General features: G+C 45.4%; 2 protein-coding genes across 4 annotated transcripts in view; one reads left to right on the top strand and one right to left on the bottom strand.

Annotated features, from left to right (window-relative positions):
* LOC108163224 overlaps nt 1–24859 on the top strand; it is a 136905-nt gene that overhangs the window by 34981 nt on the left and 77065 nt on the right. For both annotated transcript variants that reach the window (XM_017298381.2, XM_033393043.1), the window contains one exon: nt 4917–4983. The gene's annotated coding sequence lies outside the window, so the exon portion shown is untranslated. The remainder of the gene's footprint in view (nt 1–4916; nt 4984–24859) is intronic.
* LOC108163230 lies at nt 13531–14816 on the bottom strand. 2 transcript variants are annotated; one of them, XM_017298388.2, is made up of 3 exons: nt 14483–14816; nt 13894–14426; nt 13531–13838 (listed from the first exon to the last, which is right to left on the bottom strand). In XM_017298388.2, exons 2-3 carry the CDS (start codon nt 14126–14128, stop codon nt 13618–13620), a joined length of 456 nt encoding a protein of 151 aa, XP_017153877.1. In that variant the 5' UTR covers nt 14129–14426; nt 14483–14816; the 3' UTR covers nt 13531–13617. The 2 variants fall into 2 exon arrangements, with proteins under 2 accessions (XP_017153877.1, XP_017153876.1); XM_017298387.2 differs by lacking the exon at nt 13531–13838 and having other exon boundaries at nt 14130–14426; nt 14483–14805.

The raw sequence follows: 24859 nt of genomic DNA, 5'->3' as shown, positions 1-24859 counted from the left end.
GTCCCTCTCTGTGTCCCTCTCTGTGTAAGCCACGAATTACTTTCTGTAGCCATTGGCTGCAGTTTAAAGTTGAGCCAAGTCGTTGAAAAGTTGGCTTTGCGGCCAACGGCTGCCTGAAGGTTTCAAAATAAATGTGCTGTGAAAGTCAATCAAGTGTTGCAGCATCGATGCGAACCCCCCCCCGTGCCCCATCTGGAAAGTAGTTGCATTTACATCTTGATTGCAATTGATAGCAGAATCGATAGATAGAGTGGTGCGGCATGGGATTTCCCATTAAATATTAATCAGGTTGAAAGTGGCCAAGCGAGAGAATGCCGAAAGACGGTAGGAGGACGGCATGGAGGCCACTAATTAGGTGGCGGTTTGGGTGCGCAAGTTCTTTGGAGGCCACACTTTTCCTTGGTTTATCTTCTTACACTGAGAAAATTGTAATATAATTATAATATTTGTAATATTTTCTTCTACTGAAATGGTCTTTTGCCGAGTGTTTCTCCACTGGCCTGGCTAGCAACCGTACCTTAAACTCATTTCCATGGTTTTTCCGCTTCACATTTCTTTTGCCTTCATTTCGGTTTTCTTATTCTTTAACCTTCCATCTTCCACTGTTTCGCTCGTCCATTTGTTGGCCTAAAAAATAATTGCCTACTTTTCGGCGCCACCGAAACTTCATTTGAATGCCGCAGGGTTTCGCGCCTGCCTCCTGGGAATAAGTCTCGCTGGCCACCGCTGTGTCGACTCCTCCCGCCCCTCCCCTCCCACGCGCCATCCAATTGCGACTGTAAAATTATACAAATTAATTTGGGAGCGACAATTGCGTCGAGTCTCATTTGAGTGGTTGTTGGGGGGGGGGGGTTCCGATCTGTTCCGGTCGCCACATCCTGTTTGGCGCGGGGCGTGGCAGAACATTAATTATGCTCAAGTGTCCGCTGGGAGAGCGGCCAACACTTGTTCTATAATGACTTTTGTAAAATGGGGGCCGCCCAAGAATTTGATTTGATTTTTGAGCTTTAAAAAAAGCGAAAGGATTTCGGGGCTGAATGAATGAGTGAAACCAAGTGACAGGCGACAGAGGACACACGACAGAGGCCCAGGATTTATTAGTCCAGCAGCTGCATGGCAATATATCAAAGATTTATGTCAGCATCATCATCCTCTGAAAGAGATGGCATAAACATCAGATACAAGAGGCGGAGAGGCGGAGAGACAAACTATAAACACGAAGAGAAAGTATATAAAAAACACACACACAAAAGAGCAATGCGAAAAAACAACTGGCAAATGTTTTCCGCCAAATGTACAGGAAAAACACAAATGAAAAGCAGCAAACAAAAAAAGAAAACACGAAGCGAACCGAACAGAACAGAACAGAACAGAACAGAAATTGGTGAGCGTAAAAATGAAATTGAGCAGCAGGCCCATCCTTGTATCTGTATCTGTGTCTGTATCTGTGTCTGTATCTGTATCTGTATCTATTTGTGTGTGCGTGCGAGTGTGTGAAGCAAATGGGAAGCAAATTGTGAAACCTTATCACTGGAAAGTGGCACATCAAACGAGGAGTAGAGTGGAGTGTGTTAAGCAGAGCCCAAGTGGATAAACCCAAAGGCAAGTCTTGGAACATGCAAATGTGGGCCGATGGAAAAGCAACTAAGAAAAGCAATAAGACGTTAGTACTGTGACACTGTCGTATATTTTACAAGGAAATCTCACTTAAAGTCAGTAATAAAACATTCAAGATGTTTGAATATCAAATATTGCTATAGATCTAAAAGTTCATCAACCTCCTTCTCGATTGAGAGTTGTATCAGGCTAGGTTTACTTGTGATGGGCAATCAAAAGCTTAAGAATTCCATCCCGAATGGCATTGAAGGACAACCAGTGGAAGCAGACCCTAACGTCTGGCTGAAGATTGGGAAACCCATCGAGATATAAGCTTCTCCACGTAGATTCTACCTGCAAACTTGATGCAAACTGCCACTTGATGGTGCACTAATTGTATCGACTCTTGAAAGATGCAGTCATTGCATGTCAACGTCCAATTGAAATGACTCTTAAATGTCTTTTCCCAATAATCCTACTCCATTCAAGAATGCCTGCTGACTTCTATTATCCAGAGCAATGATGAATCCGTCTTGAAGAACCAAATGTCGTTGGTGATTCTGCATAAATTCGAACTGTTTTATTTTTAAAACCCATGCACTATCTATAGTGACACCTGCTGAAAGAATACCCCAAGTCTTAATAGATTTGAGTTCGACGCGACCCATACATATTTATGATTTTTATGGGCGAACCGCTCATAACCTAGAGTTATGAGGGGCCTCCTTGGAGCAGACTGTATTGTTTATTGTGTGGCCTTTGTCGGTGGCCATTCCTGTCTATAAACATCCTGCCAGCGGCCCCAAAGACATGCTATTACTACCGGTTTAAAGGCCTTCTTCCGTCGTTGTCTTTAATCTTTTTCTAGTGCAAGCATTTTGTCTGCCTTTATTTAAATATTACTTCTTTATTTTTTTATTGATTTATTTTACATATTTTTCTCTTGTTTTTTGTTTTCTCTTTCATTAATTCCTTTATTTCATGCCTCATTTTCACACATTTCGTTGGGAATTCGCTGCTTCGGCTTTCTTTTATCTTCCACCGACACTCTGTCTCTGTCTCCGTCTTTCGCTTCCCCCTCTCCCATTTGCCCCCGCCCACTTGTATTTATTTGTTCTCAATTACTCTCACATCTTGAGACCGCCAGCAGTTTAAAGCTTAACAACATTTTTCCACCCACTTGCCTTCTGGAAATAATACAAATATATATACATAAAAAATAAAAACAAATATAAAATAACGAATAACGAATAAAAAGCGAAAATTTTTCTCCCGGCTTTTATTTCAATTTCTCTTTCTTTCTCTTTGGCCCATTTCTGTGTGCGATTCGTTATTGTTGTTTTACGCTCTCGCAATGCCGCAATTTTAGATATTTTTCTCCTCTGCCAAAAGGGAACGCAGTAAAAAAAAAAAAAGAAAATAGAAATTGTGGCCAGCAAAAAGTTGGAGTTTATTTATTTTGTTCTGTGGAGAGAGAGAGATGGGACTGGGAGACCAGAGCCACCTGCACTTTTTCTTTCACGTGCCAACGACCACGAGCCACTTGCCAGAAGGGAGAAAGGAGAAAGCAGCAGGGCCAGACCAGAGACCGGAGACCGGAGACCAGGCCGGGAATGGCGTGGAATGCCTGGACTTTCATTACATGGCCAAAAAGCGCAGAAAAGTTTCCAGTTTTCAGTTTTCAGCCTGTGGGCTGCAGGTATTTACATTTAAATGCTGCTTGCGGTTCGCCAGTGCGCCTATTGTTATGCAATGAAAGTTTTTGTACGCGCATTGTTCGCCACCAGAGGGAAAACACCCCGCCTCCCCCCCTTGAACCTAAATCTCGGCCTCGGTCTCGGTTTCTCAATAACAATTTCGAAAAATGCCCGAAAAAACCCCACCATAGCCTCCAGGCACAGACAATTTTCATAAATTTATATACCACCCCCTTCCCCCCCCCGTTTGTATCTCTATCTTTTGTCCTGTGGTCGCTCGCATGTGTCTATCTCAGGCCCATTCTTCAGGCGACCTTCAACGTCAACGTTTTTATTATGTTATTGACTTCTAACCACATTTTCACACCAAATAAATATGAAGCCAAGGGGGCCTGTGCCTTGCCTCGACTCGTCCTTGACGGCAGAGGACACACTGAACCGAAAGAACAAAAATGGTGGACAGAGAGAGAGTGGTGGAAAAGCGTTTAGAAAACCCAGTGAACCATAATTTGTTGTCGCTCTCGTGCTATAGTTTTCTGCACCATCAAGATTTCCAATCCAATATGAGCTCGAAGCAGACTAAAGATAAATAGTACATATATAAGGCGGTACACTGGGCGAAAAAGGGTGGGATCTAATAGGAAATATCTAAATATCTTACCTAATCGAATAGTGATTTTGCTCAGTGTACTTAATATGCATATAGTATATGCATGACATCTCCTATATATTTTCTGTACTACCATCGCATAAATATAAATTTAATACATATTTTTTTTTTTGCTGCTGTCTGGTGGAACGCACAAAAAGTGTTTGCCTTTCGGGCACTCCCCCCAGAATTTTCGGTGCCTTTTTAGGAGTCTTTCTTCTCTGCTCTTCTCGTTTTTGTTGTTGTTTTTTTTTTTTCTTTTTTGTGTGTGTTGCTTGCAAAGTGAAATTTATTAGAAACGCAAAATCTGTTTGCAGATTGTGTATAAGATTTGATTATTTATGGTCAGTGTTGTTTGTTGTGGCCTGGCCAGGCCAAAACCAGAAGCCAACATTGAAAATTGGCTAACAAAAAGAAGGCAAAGGGAGTACGAGAGCCGGAGTTCGGAAAAGATAGCCAGAACTGGCTTCACAGTTGATTTATGTAAATTTTCCATCGCCCCACCAGCCAAAAAATTGGTTGTTCAAAAAAATATATGCACAAACTAAACAAATTGCCAACGAATATCTTGAATCCAATTCCTGTGAAAATTCCATTATTAGCCAAAAGGCAATTCTCTCTCTTTCTTAAAGTTCCTAACTCGTTTAACCGAAATCCCTCTCGTACTCGCACTTTCCCTGCTTCAGACGGAACTTTTGCATCCACTAAATTAAACTAGGAAAAATTCCCCAACAGCTCGGAGCACACACAGAAAAAACTCTTGAACACAAATTCAACTAATTAACTTAAGGCTCCTCCAAGAATATTCCCCAACCAGAGACCGGCACAGACCAGACCCCAAAAACCTCCAGTTCCCAGTTCCCTATCCCTCTGCACCACCACCATCATCAACAACAGGAAAGGCAAATAATTTTCAACAAATTTAACTAACGCCAAAAAAAAAACAAAAAACTTTCTCTTGTTGTTGCTTTCAGGCTTAACCCGTAAGGAATCCGAGAGGGGGAGACTGGAACTAGAGCGTGAGGCTAAACTAAACAGGAGGTAAGTTGGATAAACAACTCGAATCGCAATTAACGCTCAAGGGGTTGCCACATGGCAGCTGCGGGGGGGAGGGGGGAGGGGAAACCAAGGCCTGGGAACCAGGACCTGCGAGAGTTTCATTCCAAATGGATGGGGGATTCTTTTTTCTTGCGTATTCTGGTATTTTTTTGTATGTTTTCATACCCTAGCGGGGGGTTAGAGGACTTTGAGGGGGTCTTTGAATGGGGTCTGGAGGGAAGATCCTTCCCTAATGGTTCGAAAAGCAAGTCTTTTGAGGTAAAAACTCCCCCAGCTATAGTTTCATAGCTCTTATGATCTGTTCAGATGAATCCATATCCTCTGGACTCCATATCCCCGCTAGAACTCTAAGAGTATCAACCGTTTCGGCTTCTCTAGCCCGGCTGTTGCCTTGTTGTTTTATTTTCTCCTGTTATTTCCATAAAGACTCGAAGCCATTGCGACTGCGGCTGCGAGAGAGAAAAAACTCTAGTAATGGAGATAGTCGTTCGTCCAGAGTGGGGCTTGTGGGATTTTCCGAATGGGGGTTTTACGCGTAACCAAATCTACGTCCAACATGAATAATGCACCGGACAATGTCCAGGTGAACGCGACTGCAACTGTTGCTCCCCCTTGGCGCTGACAAACAGTCAATAAGTTTATTTTCACAGTGCGGGCCAAAAGAAAACTTTAACCCAACGACCATTAAAGGGTTAAATAGGAGATTCTTTTTTTTCGCTGAGTTTTCGTTTCGGCAAATATTGACCGAATTAACAGAAAAGCTGCAGCAGAAAAACTTTCACCGCAAACAAAGGCCACCAAATGGGTTGGGAGATAGTCCCTGCCGCCCATCGCTCCGCCCTTGGAGGTCCTGCGAGTGGAGGTTACTTTGGTTTTGACGGCAAGTGTGTCAACATGTCTTGGGAACTAAGCCGAACACTGGCGGTGAAGGCAAAAACTTATGACTTTTCCCCAAAGCCACAGTTTTTATAGAGGAAAATTTAATAAAAAAAATTAGATTTTTCTTTGGTGGTTTTTGTGCTGGAAATTCTATAATATTCTCTACTAAAATACTTTCCATTGTTTCAACAAGAGATCAAACATTTCATTTGGATTTGCTTTGGCCGAGATATTGGGCAAACAAAATATCTAAATAGTTTCCATTTCGGGCTACAAAACAAATTGTTACAAATCCAAAATATTTCAAAACAGCAGAACTGCAGCGTGGCATAAAAAAACAAGAAACTAAAGCACAATTTATAGAAACTACATTCTGGGGGGGTGGAGAGGGTGGAGGCTGTTAAAAAAATGCGGCCATGTTGAGTATTTGTATTTGTATTTGGAAATGCCGTGCACGTCCAGCCACAGGGGTACGTGTCTGGTCCATGGGAGGATTGAGGAGCTGCCAAGCGAAATCCACCCCCTTCCAGGGATAGTTAGGAGGGGCCAATAGGGTGTGGGGAGGGGGGGGGATGGCTTTGACGTTTGTCGGTCGAAATGCTAAAAGCAAAAAGTCATGCAACTAAATCCTAACGAAAACGCTTTTAAACTCTCAAAGAAAAAGAATAAAAGGATTTGTGCCAAAAAGCAGTAGAAAATGTGAAAGTCAGCGGACGCCAGGGGGCAGGGCTGGTGGCTGGAGGCTGGAGGCTGGAGGGGTAGACTAATGCAAGTGGCTTGCTTAACAAAAATCCTAAATATGTGGTTCGGCCACAACGAATTCGGAGGTCACTACTTGAGGCTTTTAAATGGTGGAAAATCCTATATAAATGTACAACATTTTGCCTTTAAAAGATCTTCTTGAGTTTCGGTTTTTGGCCAAAAGTCTGCTATGGCCCATGTAGGGTATCAAAATGTTCAAAGAAAACGCAACCTCTGACAGCTGGGGAGACTGGGGCCAAGCCGCCTGTGCAAATAAGAACTTATATTGCGTTGAGTCAGCATTAAGTGCAGACTGGCATGCAACATTGCTACCATGCAACGCTCTCCCCCCTCCGCTCCCCATCCCCTTTTAGCCACTGTGTAGTGTCGCCCGTTCAGCGCTGTCAATGACTGTCAACGGCAGACAAGCAGAAAAGCGAAACACGCCAAAGCCAAAGCCAGAGCCAGAGCCGGAGCCAACCCCAGAGGCAGCACGTTGGTAGAAGGTTATCCAGAGGGAAACCGAGGAGTCCCCGACTCGACTCTGAACTGGTGACATTTCAATTTTCACACACACACGCTCTGCGGTTTTTCAAAAATACTAAAAGGCCAACATACGTAAAGGAAAACCAAAGAAAATGAAAAGCAAATCGAAGACCCCACCAATTGCGGGGGCAAGCCACAAAACGGAAATTAAAATCAAATAAAACTTAAAACTGCTCCAAAAAAACAAAAAAGAAAAGAAAAGCAAAGTAAAGACTTTGCGAGAAACTTAAGACTTGAGAAATGTGGAAATTAATACAATTGCCATTCAGACGCTCTCCATTTCAATGGCCAGCCAATTGATTCGACTGTCATCCAGTGGCATTCCCATTGCCTCCGCAGAAATGCGGTCTAATTAGCCACAGAAATTACTCGGTTAGAAGCGACACCAAAAAGGCGTGCTCTGGAATTGATTTGGGAAAGGGAATGGGCGCAGTTCAAGGTTCCCTGACAAGGTCAACAGGCCCAATCACCCTTGGTTGAGGCTTCTCTCATTAAGGCCCCAACTCCCACTTTCTCCCACTCTCTCTCTTTCTTTCTCTGTTTTCTGTGTTAAAATTGCATGCAAATTTCATGGCTGGGAGGCTCATGCGAGCCTGAGCCCGGGGTTGGGCCTCTTTCTCTTTCAGAGTCTCTTCATCTGTTTCATTTGGCCGCCCCTCGTTGACATTGTAAATAAATGGGTGTGACTGAAAACTGTGTCAAGCTGCAAGTGCAACAACAATGAAACAAACGGGAAATGTGCAAAAATTTGTTTAAACTTTCAACAGAATTTCTCCTTGTGCAACTTTGCTCTCCTTTGCTTTTGTGTGCCGCATATGTTGCACATATGTATGGGTGTCGGGGTGTGTATATATATTTTTAATACATTTCATTGTTTATGGTGCCATGTGGGTCAAGCAATCGCCTCACAGAGGCCACAAGTTATTAAAGAGGCTTCCGGACAGCGACGGCGCTGAGTTATGGATTTTCCCTGGGAAAAGACAAAAGAAGCGAATTTTTCATGAGGAATTATTAAAGAAAGAAGCTGTGAAATATAGACTCCTGGAAGAGTCCTTTCCTTAGATAAAATCTACACCTACTGGTGCGCAACAAATGCAACAAAAATATCTCTATATCGTTGGAAATCCCTTCAACTAAAGTGTAATTTGTAATCCATATTCTTGCTTCCATTTAATCTCTAACAATCCTAGATAAAACCATTAAATCTTTGGCTCCCAGGCTCCCCAAACCCACCCTTCTTCCTTTTTTTTTACACACCTTTTTGGACCCTGGCTTAAATAAATCTTATAAAAGTAGAGCAAACATATTCATATATCAAGGTGCCACATTATTTTTATGCGACCAACAAAAACTGAATATAAAACAAAATGAAAAGCACAGAAAATGCTGAGAGAGAGACAGAGAGAGAGAGGGAGAGAGAGCGACTAGTGCAAGTGCAATATAAAAATCCCACAAGTGCATAAATTTTAAGCAGATTCCAGGGGTTATGATGCTGTGCATACTGCAGCGTGCAACGTGCACCCTGCCACATAGATTTAATATGCAGTCTGCAGTTGGAGGCAATGAAACAGCTTGCAACGGTGCAACACGGTGCAAGTGCCACTGCAACTGTATCTGTTTGCAGAGATTTTTGGACACGCGGCAGCAGCCCCCTCCTTTTGCCCCTTAACTCTTTCCACAGTTTTTTGTGCCCTCGCAAGTTGAGTTTTCTTGTGGCAGCAGAGAGAAAGAGGCAGGAGACGTGGCTAGAGTGCTCTCCGTGCTCTATGTGCAGCATAAAAAACCAAAAAGTGTCACCAGTACGACACCGAAGCTCCTGTTGATGCCCCTTCTAGGAGGAGGAGGAGCTTGGAGCTTGGAGCTTGAGTAAATAAAATTTTTGAAGCGCTGCAGGTGTGCCGCCTGGAGCCTGCAGCCTGGAGGTGTTGCGATACGGGGGCATGGCCTGGCCCAGGCTATTAGCCTGGTTCGCATGCCAACTGAAGTGGCAATAAGTGCCATGCATATTGTCGCCAGCAGCTGCCACTGTGTCTCCCCACCGAAGGAGCAGGGACCGGGCAGAAGGCAGTTGGGTAGTAGACAGGACTTGGCTTATTTGAATGACAGTTGTGGGTAGATCTGCTGTGTGGCAGGTGGACAAACAGGGGACTGACTTTAACCCTACCCAACCCCAGCCTTAAAGTTTCCCGAATGAGCAGAAAACTGTTTAATTCTTATTTCAAATATTGGTTTTCCCTCAAACCCTTGTTAGCCTTTTGCCGCAGAAACTTTTCATCGGCCAGGACTGTCACCGCGGTTACAACAACAACAACATTTATTTCAACTTTATATCAACCATGACTCCATGACTCCATGACCCCATGACTTCTTGAACTTTTTCTGGTTAAATGTATATATTTTTTTGTTGTTGAAAATTTCTAATGGATTTTTCTGAGGTTTAAGGAGGGAGTGGATAGGGGATAGGGTGTAGGGGATCGGGGGACAGCCGGTTGATTGGCTGGTTACTGACTGCCGCTGCGGCTGCGGCTGCGGCTGTGGCTGCGGCTACGACGACGACTTGGCCCTGTGTGTGCACTTGACTTGAAGTGGTTTATCCATGTCAACGGCTGTGCCTTGTCGCCGGGTCAGCGGTTCGTTTTGGTTCGGTTCGCATGCAAATTCTGGCCGCGCTCCAAAGTTCAACAATGGGCGGCTGCTGGTGCCTCAACAAAAGAGAAAAAAGGTCAAGCAATTAGTGTCACAGGCGATGTCTGATGCCAGACAGACAACCAGCCAGCCAGCCAGACATTTGTTGATGCTTGTTCAGCCTCAACAACGGACAGGACAGGACAGGGCAGGACAGAACAGGACAGGACAGGCCAGAGATAGTCCTTTGGCTGATAAGATAACAGATAAGGGTATTATAACACTGGCATTGCCTGTGACTTTGATTTGTGTTTGCGCCCCCAACACACACGCGCCAGCTGGGGCTGTGTGTGTGTGAACTCTGACCCATGACACTCCCAGAGATGGGATTTTCCAATCACTTAACTTTTGCGCAGGCCTGCGGCTGTCTGGGTCTTTAAGATTGGATTAAATGGAATGCAAGTAGCCCGCTCACACCCGCTCGTGGAATGTATTTACATGTGGCAGACAACCTGGTTTCATTTGTGACACCTTCGTGCCTTCGTTTCCTTCGCTCCTCGCACGTGAAATTTAATTACGCATACGCTTAGTGAGCCCCGGACATTTGAGTAACTTTTGCTGCACTCTCTCGCTAGTAGAGTTGCACTATCCTAATGAGCAGGGCCGCCCCTACACAGGAGGAGTATGTACTCGCCCCAAAACAGACAGCATTACAGGCGTCACAAAGTGTTTTGCCAGCTGTCTGGAGTTTCCTATTCCCTGCCACTCGCTCAACGCTCTCCAACGAGGGTAGCTCTGGGGAATATTAGACTGTGCGGTGGACAGTGGGTTGGAGAAGGAGAAACGACTTCGAGTACAATATATGACACGTTTTTAGGGACCTATCATCAAACAAAATGTCAAAAGAATACAAGTTCCAATCCACTCCCATGGTCGAGCATTCGAAGGCCTCCGTTTTCCTCAGGGATATCTCTCTCTCTGCTCTTTACGTATTCATTGCGTTCAAGTCTGTGTGTGTGTATGTGTGTGTGTGAGAGAGTGTGGGTGAGGTTGTAGCCCCTTTTTTTAGGCTACATTTTATTTTCATTTTACTTTTGGCTCACGAAGCCACTATTTGTTGGAAGTGGTGGTGCTGCTGGTGCTGCCTGCAGTTAATGTAATATAACCATCATCAGAGGCTCTGCTTCTGGCTGCCTGGCTGCCTGGGTGCTCCTTGGGAGCTGCCTTTAATGGGCTCGGGCGCCGTAAGATATGCTACACTTTTGCGCCATCCGTGACTTGCACGAAAATGAAATGATTTGTATTCGCGCGAAAATAAATTATGTGCAAGTATTTTAAATACGTTCTACTGAGCACATTTTTTCCCGTGTTGCTTTTCTTCCTTCAAAATGAGCGCGCAATTTTTCACCAGCTCTCAAGGCAAGGCTGGAGCAGGAGTGGAGTGGAGGATTAAGGAGTGGGGGGCTGGCAGCAGTGACAGGCGATGGCCCCGTTGTCTATGGCTCCAACTTAATGAAAATGTCGAAGTGAAAGTAGTAAAAATTTACATAATCTATGCGCAGGAAAATAAATGAGAAAAAAATCACAAGATCCTCCTCCCCGAACCCCCCATCCACTTCTGTGTGAAGATAAACATTTGATTAAGCGTATTATATAAACGAGGGGAAGGGGGGGGGAAGGTGCAGAGAGCACAACGAACGGGCTAGAGCGAGAGAAAAGTTTATTAGATGTGAGAAATATTAACATGGAACAAAGTGTCCGTATCTATGCGAATGCTGTGTGTCTGTGTGTGTGTGTGTGTGTGCGCTCTCTTGGGAGTTCACGAGGAATACAACTATGCAAATCGACATGAAGCTCTGGAAGGCAGTGAAATGGCAAAGTTGTTTGATGCTAAATTAAAATGCATTCTAAATGCAGCCACGACAATGGAAGTTGTCCCGAAGTCAGGCAGCACTCTGCAGCGCGACAGAGAGAGGGAAAGACAGTCGGAATAATACATAGAATTAAGCGGAGAATAATGGAGGACAATGCAAAAGGAGAGAGAATGCTACAGCGGGCTTCAAAATGCACTGAAAACAGATACAAAAAAGCAGGAAAATCTTACAAAAGGTGGAAGCACTCGATGCCCTTCTGGGAGACCTTTGAACTTTCCTTTAAATCTTGAAAAATAACCCATGAATGGTGTCAAATTTTGCACTAGTTTCCGATGAGATCTCTGCTTTGTCTTACGATCTCTTTTTGTGAGGAAATGCTTTTCAAACGGAGAGAACTCTTCGACAATGTGAAAGCCAAGATAAGCTCAATAAAAATGTCGCCTTGCCACTTGGCAAATACATTTACATATTGCCACATGTTTCTCCCCTGCCCCTGTGGGACACAAAAGGAAAAGTGCAACATCAGCGTAAAATGAAATGATAGCCAGACTCAGGACTACGGACTCCGAGTCCTTGCTTCTCTATATTCAAATGTGCAAAATATTCATTTATATATACTTGAGCTCTAGCCCGGGACTAGACCTGGAAAAGCGCCGAGAAAAACCAACGTGGCAAGCTCTTGAAAAGAAAATGCAAACGTCATCGACAGCAACAAAAGGTCGGTCGGTCGGTGGGTCGGTGGGTCGGTCGGTGGGGTCGGGTGGGGTCGCCCAAGTGAAGTGAACTCTTGTTGCCAGGTCCAGGCTCTCTCCTGATGCTTAAATTGGTTTAACCTTTCAACTGTCGCATGTTCACGGAAGGAGCAAAAAGGTAGGGACTGGAGCTGAGGAGGAGCCCAAAGATTTTGTTGGAATAAAATATATTTGGGAAAAGCAAGGCATTTAGTACACGGACTGGCTGTCTATCACCCAAAACAACATTTAATATTCCCTTTTCGGTGTAGCAGTTATTTAAAATTTATGCTGATGTCTTCTGATATCAGAGAGAGAGAGAGAGACACGCAACCAGAGAAATTTAGAGAGAGATGGAGAGAGCAACAGCAACTCTCATGTGAATGTGTGCTTATGTAAATGTATTTACTCGTCTGCCATTTTGACGCAGTCGCCTCGCCAGTCACAATCTGCTACATTTCCATAAATATTTTACAAAATTTACATAAAATGTTAAAGCTTCTTCCAGGCCAAGGCGCAGAAATGCCAAAAAGAACATTGCCACAAGATACAGATACAGAAACAGTTTGAGGGGGAGTGGGCGTAATGGGAGTGCTGGAACCTGCCACAGAAACACACACACACACACACACACAGAAGAAAAATTAATTCATGACGACAAAAGTCAATTTTGTAAATCCACAAAACATATGGTGACAGAGACACAGAGACACAGGCACAGAGACACAGAGACACACATTCTGTTTCTCGGAATCTCCATATATGAAATGATATAAATGTAATGCAAACGATGTGCGGATGTCTCTCTCTCTCTCGCACCACCTGCCCTGCCCTGCTCCACAGAGAGCGATTCCCTTTCTAGCCATTGTGTGTGGCACGTGGCGACGAAATTCAGAGGCATTGGGCCGCATAAAATTGCATTAAAAGCTAATGAGCTTGAAATAAAAGACAATTTCCTTTTGAATTGAAAATGCCTTGCCTTTCCATGGAATAAAAAGAAACCCATTAAAGGAAATTTTGCGGAAATTACCAGAAAACACCGAAAGGCAAAAGTGACAATTTCAGATATGGAAATTTATTTGCCCGAGAATCAATCGGCAAGGGGAGATTAAAGAGGCCCTACGTTGTGGTTTGCAAAAACCTCCCTCAATCTGTACCATTATTTTGATAGAAATGAGACCTACAAATGGGCAAAGGCAGGGGCACTCTTTCCCTTTTATTTAGCTTACAAATCGAGCTATCTGTGGAATGATAATGACAAAAGCCAATAGTCCATTGCATGCTCTTCCTTGATATCCTGTACAGGGACATAGGGTATATCCCCGTCGTTTCCTTTTCGGATTGTAGCACCTTCTACACTGGATGTGATCGTCCAAGATGGATCGCACCAGACGGCAGCCGAATTCCGGGGCCCAAATGCAACAGAAGGCGGGATCCACTTCTGCCGTTCGAGGGGAAGATCAATGAGGATCAATGTGCGGACTGCCTTGACTTACCCACGAGCCTGAGATCGTCTGGCACGCACACCAGATGCGTGGTATTTATGCGTGCTAGACCTCTTTCCCTGCTTTTCCATGCGGCAATGTTTTTCGGAGCAGTGCGGCAACTGGTTCCCCGTCTGCGAACCGGACACAGGTCCCCGCAGTCCAGACATATCATATTATCGTACGGATTGTAGGACGATGTGCCCATCAGTAAAGCAGATACGATGAAAATAAAGGAAATCTCCATGACTTTTGACTGATTTATTGACACCAATTCGAGCGAGAAATGTGTGTGGACTACTTTGTTTAACACTCAGGTGTGGATGCCTAAATGTAGGGGTAGATAATACCCATCATGAGGATGATGAGGAGGAGAGCACTGCACAGCTTTAGATGGGCTGCCTTGCAGGGACAAAGCTCGATCTCGGGCGAGTCCTGGGTCAGGGCCTTGCAGGAATCACAGGTTCTCTGTGTGCCACTGATCCGCTTGATCAATTGGCAGCCCAGCTGCGGCGACCAGGCACAGCAGAAATCGGGTTTATCCTCTGAAAAGCGAAAGATTACTTTGGTAGCCCAATAATCAGCCTCCCCGACATAGCACCTCTTATGACCTCGTCCTTGGGTATGCACTTTTGCAGATGATGATAATGGTCCAAGGTCACGCGCGTCATGTTTGCCGGAGAAAAAGTCCTGAGAGCTCCTTGGCGATCAAGGGAGAGGCAGCTGCTTCCGGTCGAGCGTACACCACAGTCCTCCTTGCAATCCACACATTCCAAATCGAGAAAGGGATTGAAATCGACTGCCAACGCCGAGCCCAGCGAAATGGCCAAATAGACGAAAATAAGTGAAGACATCTTTAAATTTTTGGCTTGAATTATCTTGACATTTTTTGGTTTTGAGATGAACGGAAATTTCAGGGCTGTATTGAACTTACTTTTGCTTAAAAGCAGTGGATAAACCAGTGGAAATGCGACCAGCAATCACGAAAGTATGCATCCTTTAAGACTGATCGAAAGCCAGGTGTTCAAAGAGCCAATCGACCATTCATTCCAGCTATACCGACTGATCCGACTGTCATATCTGCTAGCAATCCATTAGATACGATCCTAAAACCCGACCTAATTACATCAGCTATGCATTCCCCTAAGCTGTGCTCCTCCACAGCCTCCTCGGAGTGTATCCCTTCCTTCCGTGCAGTTAGCTCGTAAGAACAATTTGCTGGTAAAAAATTTGCAACGATTGCAGTTAAATGAAGCAACAAAGTGTGCTCCAAGCCAGTGTGTGGTGTGGCGTAGAGTGGGCGTGGCATTGTGTTGAAGTGCTGTTCAGATTCCTAACCTCATCAATCGTTTACTTTATGGGCGAACGCTTGGCATTTATTGGAGCCTGGGCTTTCCAAGCCTTTTGTATATCCCATATCCCACCACCCCACTACCCTGCCACTATCAGCCTTGCCGCATCATCCTGCCACGGCTCCTAGGAGTGCACGATGCGTAGGTGGGGGGGCAAAATCTCATCAGCAGGGCTTCGGACCCGCCTCTGACGCTGCTCTTCCGTCTGTCGTTTGCATGAGGCTCGTCGGGGTCCCCACCCCCAAATCTGGCCGTAGAAAGTAATCTTAATGGCTTTTTTGTTGCAGCAGCGGCAGGAGGAACTTGCAGAAGGACCTGCCAAGTGAGTTGCAGCCGAGACAGCAAAAAACCCGCAGCAAAATCTGTGAACGAAGCGGGGAATACTCTATGGAACCAAGAAAAGGATCGTCCTTTAGGAAACTTTCTGTGGATCCCAACATATACTGGATTCCTAACAAGATGCTCTGACGATCTAAATTTCTTCCCCTTTGTGCATCGCCAACTTCTGATCAAAGGAAGAATACCCTACTCAAAGGAGAAAAAAGGAGGCAGGCCATGAAAATTGCAAAATGCATTCAACGTTCCCGGGGGCCAAACGCATAAATTGTAACCCCAACCAGCCGCTGTGCAACGCCAGCCCGCCACCAGCCACCCGCCGCCTGCCGCCTTATGCCTCCTGTCGGGGCACATCTTAGAGAGCCTCCAACTCGTGTGGAGACTCGGTGCGGCGTCTGCGGATTTGAATAGCCAATTTGTTTGGCATTGTTTGCACAGATACCCGTACAGCCCGTACGTGGGGGCGGTGCAGGGTGCCGGGTGCCGGGTGCGGGGTGCGGGGGAATTTGCATTTCTAAGATAAAATGCAAATATTTCAATTTGTAACTTAAGCAAATTGCCTCAATGAGTGCAGCTGTCAGTCAAGCTTTCTCTCTCTCTCGCTCTTTCTGTGGCACCACATAGACTCTCTCTCTCTCTCTCTCTCTCTCTCTCTCTCTGTGTGTGTGTGTGGACTGCATCTCCATTCAGGCATAAGCCCTTTGCCCATAAAGAACCTTCAAAGTTGATTGGTTTCTGCAATTGACCGTAACACCAATATCCTTTATATATCCTACGAATACGATGTGTGTGTGATTTTTAGGCAGCAAAACTCTTCCCCAGTCCATAGCTGCTTTGGGAGACTTAACAAATTTATTTGAGATTTTATTTCTAGCAAATTTGCAAGCAGTTAATGACGCATTGGATGTGTGTGTAAATACGAGTAGATTGAAGGGGAAATCAACTCAAGATGCTGCCAGCTGCCAGTGAAATGCAATTGGGAAACAATTTCAATTTTGATTTGGATTCCACTACCAGTAGAAACGTCTTTGAAGTCGATTAATAGGTTGGGCAGAGGAACGATCCTTCCCCCAGCTTCCTGGACTTCATTGCCTAAACTCTTGTGTGGAACTTATTGCAGGTTAAGGGCAGTCAGGGCAGGATCCCTGGCTTGATTTTGGAAGGGTCTGAAATGTCCCTAAGGCAAGGGGCCGAAGTCTGGGCTGGGCATTGGCAGAAGAAGTGGGGAACCGACTCCTCATCTTCTCCGTCCCGGCAACATCTGCATAAGTCATTGTATCTAGAGGCGTGTCCCGTGATGTCCCTAGTATCTGCAAAGCATTAGACCCTGCTGGATCTATATATGCAGCTCTTCCGAGCGTTCCTTTGATCGACATGGCCATATAGACCACGAGATTCTGCATTTTGCATCAAGATGTTGAGCCCTAGGAATCGCTACTTGCTCCCTTTCCGATAGGAGAAATCCTTAGATTAATATATTACAATCCAAGGCCCCAATCCACTTGATTCACACAATCACTGGGGCTGTCTGTCTTGTTCCACTATTTTCGCCTTGCATCTTAATTGCAGTAACAACAAATTGCAACAAGTTCGAGTAAATACTGAGGATTGTAATGTTAAGTATTTGTTGACCAGACTTCAGTGTCGGCTGTCTGTTGTCGGTGCATCTGCAGCAGGAGCAGCAGAAGGACCAGAAGGACCAGAAGGAACAGAAGCCTAAGCAAACAAGCAATGCAGAAAGTTGGCGAACAAGGCTTGGTACGAGTAAACCTTGTTCTAGATGTTGAAATCGAAGTTTCAATGCCCTAATAAAAGGGGTATCTCCAGGCAGGCTCCAGGCAGAGACTGGAGCACATTCAAATCATTATAACCTACAGTTCTTGATCAGCATAGTTTCCCCCTCTCACACAAACCATCTCCACATCTACGATTGATCTTCTAGAGTATCCACTGCTTCGATCATGGGCAGAAGGCCGCCTTTTCTCCTGCTGTTTGATGTTGCTATTGTTGGCAATAAAGTTTCTCCTCAAGCCCACCCCCCCCCCCCCCCCCTCTATCTCTTACAGCTTCTGTCCAACTGTCTTATGGGCTTGTGTTCTTGTTACTCTTGTCTGTCAGTCAGAATGTCATTATTGTTGCTGTCGTTGCTGGTGATGTAGCCGCTGTTGGTTTTCTTGTACAAGCTTCGTGTTGTTTGAACAAAAACTAGGCGCGCACACCCATGGACATCCACATGGGGCACATGTCGAGCCCCTGAAACCCACCGAAGAAGCAGGCGGAATCTCTGTGGCTGCACATTCAAGTGGGCGGGGCCTGGGTTGGGGGCCCCCATCTGTTCTGACACTCTTGTTTGCTAACAATGCAATGTATGTCAAGGCGAAATATGTTCATTCAACTCGGCAAACAAACAAAAAAAAAACACACACACACAGTAGCAACAGCCACAAGCCCAAGCAAGTGGCACAGCAACGACGACGACGACAAGAAGCAAGGGAGCGAGGGAGAGCATCAATAATGGAATGCCTGGAAAAGCGGGACTTCACCCCTGCCCCGTCCCCCCTCACAGATGGGGTGCGTGTTCGTTGATTACGTAAATGCAATTGAAATGTACATACAAGTACGCGAAAGAGGCACTGGAATTGAAATTGAAAATTACAAATGGCTGAAGGCCTGAAGCCTGAAGGACGTGGCCGTTGCGGCATCTACTTGCCCTGATTTTCAGCTGTAAAAGTCCCCAAAAAGATGACCTTGAGAGGGGCAGAAGCAGTCGAATGTGTGGGAGGGAAGTAATACAATTGAAGGCTGCAGGAAGGAATTTATGCCAATTTCGGATGAGGAAAAGTCCTGGAAAAAGAGGCCTAGTGGAATCTTGTTCATAATTAGCGGGAGGCACGAATCTTTAGGCCTAGTGGAAGAATAGGCCTCGTGGAATATTGTTTATAAAGATTCCTGCCTCCCCCTTTTTTACGTTCGAACTTTAATGACAGTAGCATCCCCCACCCCCCATCATTCATGCAAGAAACATATTTTTAATTAGTTATTTGCCTTTTTGCTCGCAATAAAAGTAGCAAGAAATATTACGAAACGGGTAGAAGGGGTGGCAAAGGGGGGAAATGGAATTGCACTTTTGCCTTTTGGAGTCTGTTCTAGCGGCAAAAATTGCATAACAACTGCCATTAAAAGGCAGACAAGCAAATTAAAATGCACACAAAACGGAAAAACAAACCAAGGAAAAGCTCAAAAAGAAAATAAAACAACAACAATGATGATGACGAGGCTGAAAGAAAGAGAAAAAAGTTATAAACTTTGTTTAAAAAACAATTACAAGCAGTGGGTGGGAATAGAACGCCAAAGGATAAAGGGGTGGATGGGGGGGCATACAGAAAATATTAAAAAAAAAAAAAAAAATAAATAAAATATAAACTTTACAGTCAATAAAAAAGGCGAAACGCTAAAAGAAAAACTCTTTATGACAAAATGCAGAAATAGTAATAAAGAGATGCAGGGACTGAAGGATGGGGCGGAGAACAGGGGGAGGATCAAACAAGGATACAGATACAGATACAGATACAGACACTGATAATGGTGGAGTGGAGAGCCCGGCGTAGGCACTAAACGGCCACTTAAACGTTAACTTGATTTAGCACCTCGTAACGAAGGGAGCAGACTCCTGGGCGGGGGCCCGACTCAAGTGTGGGGCGTGGCAGGGCGCCATAAAAACAGATCGGAAGGGAACACACAAGCCCAAAGAAGAATCGCAGCCATAAGAGAGAAAAAGTGCAATAAAAAAATGGCCCAAGCAGCCAAGCGGCCAGAACGAATGAACAAACGAATAAATGAATGAATATGATATCCCTGGCAAGAAGATTAAGAGCCGAGCAATGCCATAAAAGGCGAATGCGAAAACATATGAGAAGGGATATCAAAGGGATTTGATAATTGTCGTGGGATAATCGTAAAAGGAAGAGCCATTTGGCATGAGGAAAGGCAGCAGAAGGGAGAGAGGTGTGGGGATTCCATAGATTAAATTATGCAGCTTTTTCTCAGACCAACTTCATCTCTGACAGCCTTTTAATTTGCACCTTTGCTGGACAGCCAAATGAGCTCTATTATCTGGGCATTCTTTCTCGGAAGATCAGAAGTTGGCAGCACTTCCTCCCCCCCTGGCAGCGTACAGAAGTTGCCTTGGCCCCTATCTAATTGCATCATTAGTTGCTCTGAAATGAATAATTGCATATTCCAGAAGGAGAGCCAGAAAAGCGATGGCAGAGAGAAACTACAGACACCTGTCATAAGTTTTATCACAAGTTTATCGCAAAGTTTTGTGACAACTGCAACAAAAAGCATTTAAAAGGGAACAGAAACGGAAACAAAACGAGCAAAAGAAAAGTCCACACAAAGAAAAAGAGGAGCATAAAAAAACGCAGAGCAAAGATGGAGACATATTCATGGCAAAGGCCTGACAGCCCATGAGTTCTCCTAAATAGAGTAGGAGGACGCGTGAGAGGGAAGGGTATCCAGGGGGGGTGTGGCACGTCGAAGAAATAATGTCCTGCGGCGGCGTTGGGAAATGAAAACTTCTTTGTAATGTGAATGACTCTCGGCCTTTGGCTCTGCCCCTGCCTCTGCCTTTGCCGGGCAACTTCTCTTTACAGCTTTCTCGTTTCTCGTTTCTGTTGCCTTTTTTTTCTTGCTTTTCTTTCGGGGGAAAAAGTTACGCGAATTGCTTGGAGCTGATGAGTAGTGGCGTGTCTCCCCCCCCAGTCGGGCCGTAGTCTGGGGACTAGGGAACTATGCGAGTACGTAAAATGGTAACATGAAAGTGAACGCAAAAAGCGTTTTCCTGGGCAGTAAATTTATCGCCGAAAACCACACAAACCGCAGAGAAGCGAGAAGGAATTCATCATCATCGCTCATCATCATCATCATCAGCCTCAGCAGCAGAAGCCGCACGTAGTTGTAGAGGTGTTGCGGAGGCGACTCCCACCAGGACTGCTGGTCCCAGCGGTGTGCTCCACAGTTGTTTGATGTGGCCGCTCCTCGGGCTGGGGGCTGGGGGCCCAGACCGGGGATGGATATGTCCTTTATTATATATTTCTTTAACTTTTTCTGTACGCTGTCCTGTCCTGTCGTGCCGTGCCCTGCCGTGCCCTGCCGTGGCGTGTCTCTGGGTAAAGTTAATCCTTGGGCATCAATTTCCAGAAATAATTTGAGCAACATCAAAAGTTTTAATATGCCCAATGATAATGGAGGTTCTTGGCCCATCTTTTGCCAGCCGAAAAAGCAAACTTTTTTTATTGCCTCGGCTGCGTAATTTCTTGAGTCATGAGTTATGGCACCCAGCTGGCCGCCCTGGCGACCTTTGACCCTCGCCCGCGCCACGTACCCTGCGGTCACCGATAGCCATTATGCTGTTTATTGAGCACCACACCTGCGGGCCCGCGCAGAAAGGCACGGCGGGGTGGCTCCCCCGAAATGGCCCAAAACGACCTGATGAATTGTCCCCATCAGACAATGGTGCACTCAGCTGGGGTCCTCCTGCTCTGCAGTGGGTTTGGGCACGGGTACGCTAGTCTTTTGTGAACTCTGATTGGGAGCTGATGAATCGTAATGACTTAATGGCCAAGTCGTTAGGTGAAATGAAAGGAAAACTTTAGCTCAAAAATAAAGACATCCAAGCGGCAGGAAATTTTCAATCGATGGAAAGAGTAAGGGATTTGCCAGCATAATTGGGTGGGGAGGGAGCTCCTTCGGTTTATTTTGCTGAATTTGTTGTGGAGGAAAGAATATTTTCAATGAAGAAGGAAGCTTTGTCGGTTTTTCAAACGAACAAAATAGAGTCCTCTTGAAGGCGGACAACAAACCCGCAGTAACGAAAACGCCACAGGTCACCCCATGAGCAATATAGTGTGCTGGAAGGAGGCCACTAGAGAGAAAAGACACCTAGAGCTATGAGCGGTTCGACCTTCAGAATCATATACATAGGTCTATCTAATAACAGGCAGTTGGTGCCATTAGAAGGGGCTCTTCGCTCCCTCCCTCTTGGGAGTAAGTGCCACCACATAGCACACCTTCAAAGACTACCATTATTAAGAGTATTTCGTGCTGCCTTTTGGTAGCAAAAACAATAACCTCTAACATACGAAAATGTTGGTTAAATCCCCTGCAGTTTCCCCCAGTACCACCAATATATCGTTCTGAATAATGAGCCAAAAACCAACAGCGCTGACAAACGGACTCGTATTTGCCGTTCTCCTGGCCTCCAATATCAACAATTAGACGCATTAACGATGTTTGTGCAATAATCGCGCTGTTTCGATCGGCGTTTTCCAATTTTGGCAATTTCCAATCAATGCTGCAACTTCCGCGCCTGCCACCAATGGAAAAATTCACCATCACAGAAGGAGAGGGAGAGTGAGAGAGAGGGAGAGCAAAGGCAATAAGCATGCGGCGCCAATAATGCACAGAAGCAGCAAAGCAATGCAATTAGGCGCAGCAGAAACAGGACCAGAAGCAGGACCAGGACCAGGTCCAGGCTCCATAGCCAGGATGTCGGACACGGAACCAGAGCTGCAACGGTTCGAACGAGCAAGGGACCAAAATTATGCAACAATACTTCGATGGGAACAACAAAGGACTTACCTGTCGACCAGCCAGGACTTTTTCTCTGGCAATTAAACGCATTTGCTTAAAAAACAAATTTCGTGCATCGAAAGGACGCGACGGGGACACAGGACGAGGCTGGATGCAGTATGCCAATGATGTGGCGGACAGACAGCAATAAGCGAGGCAAGCAGGTGCAACAACAACAGCGGCTGCCACATTTGTTGCTGCTTGTGTTACACTCCAAGAAAAAGGGCAATTTTCAGGGGAATTTCCAGGATTCTCGTGGATTTTTGTGGGTTTTCTTTCGGTGTAGCGTGTGGGCGGGTGGGACTGTTCAGCATTGAAACAAGTTTATCAACATGTGAAAATTGCGAAGCGCAATATGCACAACAGCCACAACAGCAACAACAATAAGCAGAAGAAGACTGCCACCACGGACATGCCTCCACTGGCACGGACAGGACAGGAGGGAGGACACCAAAGAGAGGATGCAGGACAGGACGACGCCATGCTGGCCGCATATTCAAATGCAAATCACGCCATCAATATGCAGCGCACACAAACAAACGAACACACAGACACCCACACAGAGGCAGAGGCAGACAGGCACTTGCCACACGACTGTGCCCCCTCCCCCACTCTTCGTGCACGCTTTCAATATCGAATCGTTGCATTTTGACAAAATTATCCATGGACGGGGTTAAATTTTGTGGTCATACGACGCTGGGCACCGATGATGCGGCTACTCCCACCTGCCGCCTGCCACCTGCCCCATGCCACCTGATGCTGATGATGATGAACTCTCGATGTCGATGACAGGGCAATCTTTTCTCTGTGAGCTTCTCTGCGCCTCTGAACCACCGCTTACACGTGTCAGTTGCCATCAGAGAGGCATTAGGGCCACAGGCACTGCCACTGCCACTGCCACTAACAGTGGCACTACTTATGCGACGTCACTGAAAACTTGCAGATTTTTAATTATAATGCCAAATGAAGAGGAATTTGCTCTAATTTTCTGCTCAAAAGTGGGAGATGGGGGCCTCAATCGAGTTTGAGGCCTGGTGTTTGTGTTGTCGATGACGAAGCCACTTTGCCCGAGCATCGATTTAAAAGTTTCGCATCTCTAAGGACTTCCTTCCTGCCGCCGCCCACTCATCGTCACCCGCTGCGTGCCGGGCAGAGGGGAGCACAAAAAATAAGTCACTCACTTAAAAGTTGAGAGCGCCAGCAACGTTGCAAAGTTTGCTCAGGGTCCCCATGTCCATGTCCATGTCCATGTCGATGTTCCATGTCCGTGGCCTCTGTCCTGCGACTGCCAGCTCCTCCACGTCCTCGATGCTGTCCTGCGACACTCCCGACTGGCTGCATTGCTGGTCAGTTAGTTTCAATTTTAGTTTTTCAGTTTTTGCAGTTTTTAGGACTCCTAGCTCCCTCCCTTCCCTTTTTTTTTTGGGAATGGGACTGCAGCAGCCACTGGACGGCACTGATTACATGTGACAAGTTAATGAGTTTGCGGGCAAACATGGCTTGTTGGGCAAATAAATTAATTAGGGCTCTAATTGGGTTTTTTTTCTTGCAACTGCACTGCCCCACGGCCACGCCCACTGTCCACTGCCCACTGCCCACTGCACTTTAAATAAATGCCATATAAATCACATTTCAATTATAGCCAAACAATTGTCTGCTCTGCTATGCTCTGGTCCGCCCTGATGGAATCATCTTTCACCCGACTTGAGCAATTTAATTTATGTGCAAAACCATTTCAATTTGATTCCATTTTGGCCAGAGGCTGTGCCATAAATACGAGTATGTGTACATTGAAACATTGCCATATGCAATTCGGTTTCGGTCTCGGTTTCTGGGGGGGGGGGTTCGTTGAACTGAGATTTCAGACGAGTCAGTGCCAAACCAGTGCCAGTGCCAGTGGCAGTGCCAAAAAAAATGCATCACATTTTATGTAGAGTCCTCGCCGCTGTATTGCCATTTCACATCATTAAGCGATAATTGTTTGGAGCCACGCGGATTGTTGCCGAGAAATTATTGCATTTGTAACAAGAGTCCTGCCAGGGCCTGCCGCTGAATGAAAAAGCAATGAAACTGCAACTGAAATATGAAAGAAATATGACATGAATGGGTGGAGAGGGGGGCACTTTTTTGGCTGGAATAAAAATTGGATTTAATTTACAATTTTTGTGCTTCGAAAAAAAGGGAATTTTAAAGTAAGGCCTTGGCGGAATGGTTGCCAATGGATGGACAGGGGCCTGGAAGTCGCTACAGGACTCAAAATTATATGATTATATCTTTAAGCAATCAATCGATTAATTTTTTAGAGAAGGCAGTTCTACAGTCGGCTTAAGAACCTACTTTCTGCAGGCCCTTAAGCCCTATAGTATTCCAAAGATCTAACTACTTTTGTGAGTCTTCTTTTGCTGATAACAAAAGCCATGTGCAGGGCTCTTATCATGTCACTCTTTCACTTTTAATTCCCAAAAAGTAGCATTTCCCTCTTGGGCTTCTCTGCCTCACTGGAAGTACCCTTACAAGAAAAAAATGAAAGCCTAGGCCTAAGCTCTCCAACGGACCAACAATTGACTTTAATGCAGAAAAGAGAACCGAACGGAGTGACTGAATGGCTATTTATTTGTAAATTTGAAAAAGGCTGAAAGCCAGAAAGCCCGAAAGGA

This window comes from Drosophila miranda, chromosome 4 (assembly GCF_003369915.1).
Source record: "Drosophila miranda strain MSH22 chromosome 4, D.miranda_PacBio2.1, whole genome shotgun sequence".
Lineage (NCBI taxonomy): Eukaryota > Metazoa > Arthropoda > Insecta > Diptera > Drosophilidae > Drosophila > Drosophila miranda.
This window is presented reverse-complemented; position numbering and strand designations above follow the sequence as displayed.

Coding starts and splice junctions, on each gene's coding strand:
- LOC108163230 (XM_017298387.2), bottom strand. CDS start 14,735: ATGTCTTCACTTATTTTCGTCTATTTGGCCATTTCGCTGGGCTCGGCG. Junction 14,427..14,482: donor CAAGGACGAGGTCATAAGAG/GTGCTATGTCGG, acceptor TTCGCTTTTCAG/AGGATAAACCCGATTTCTGC.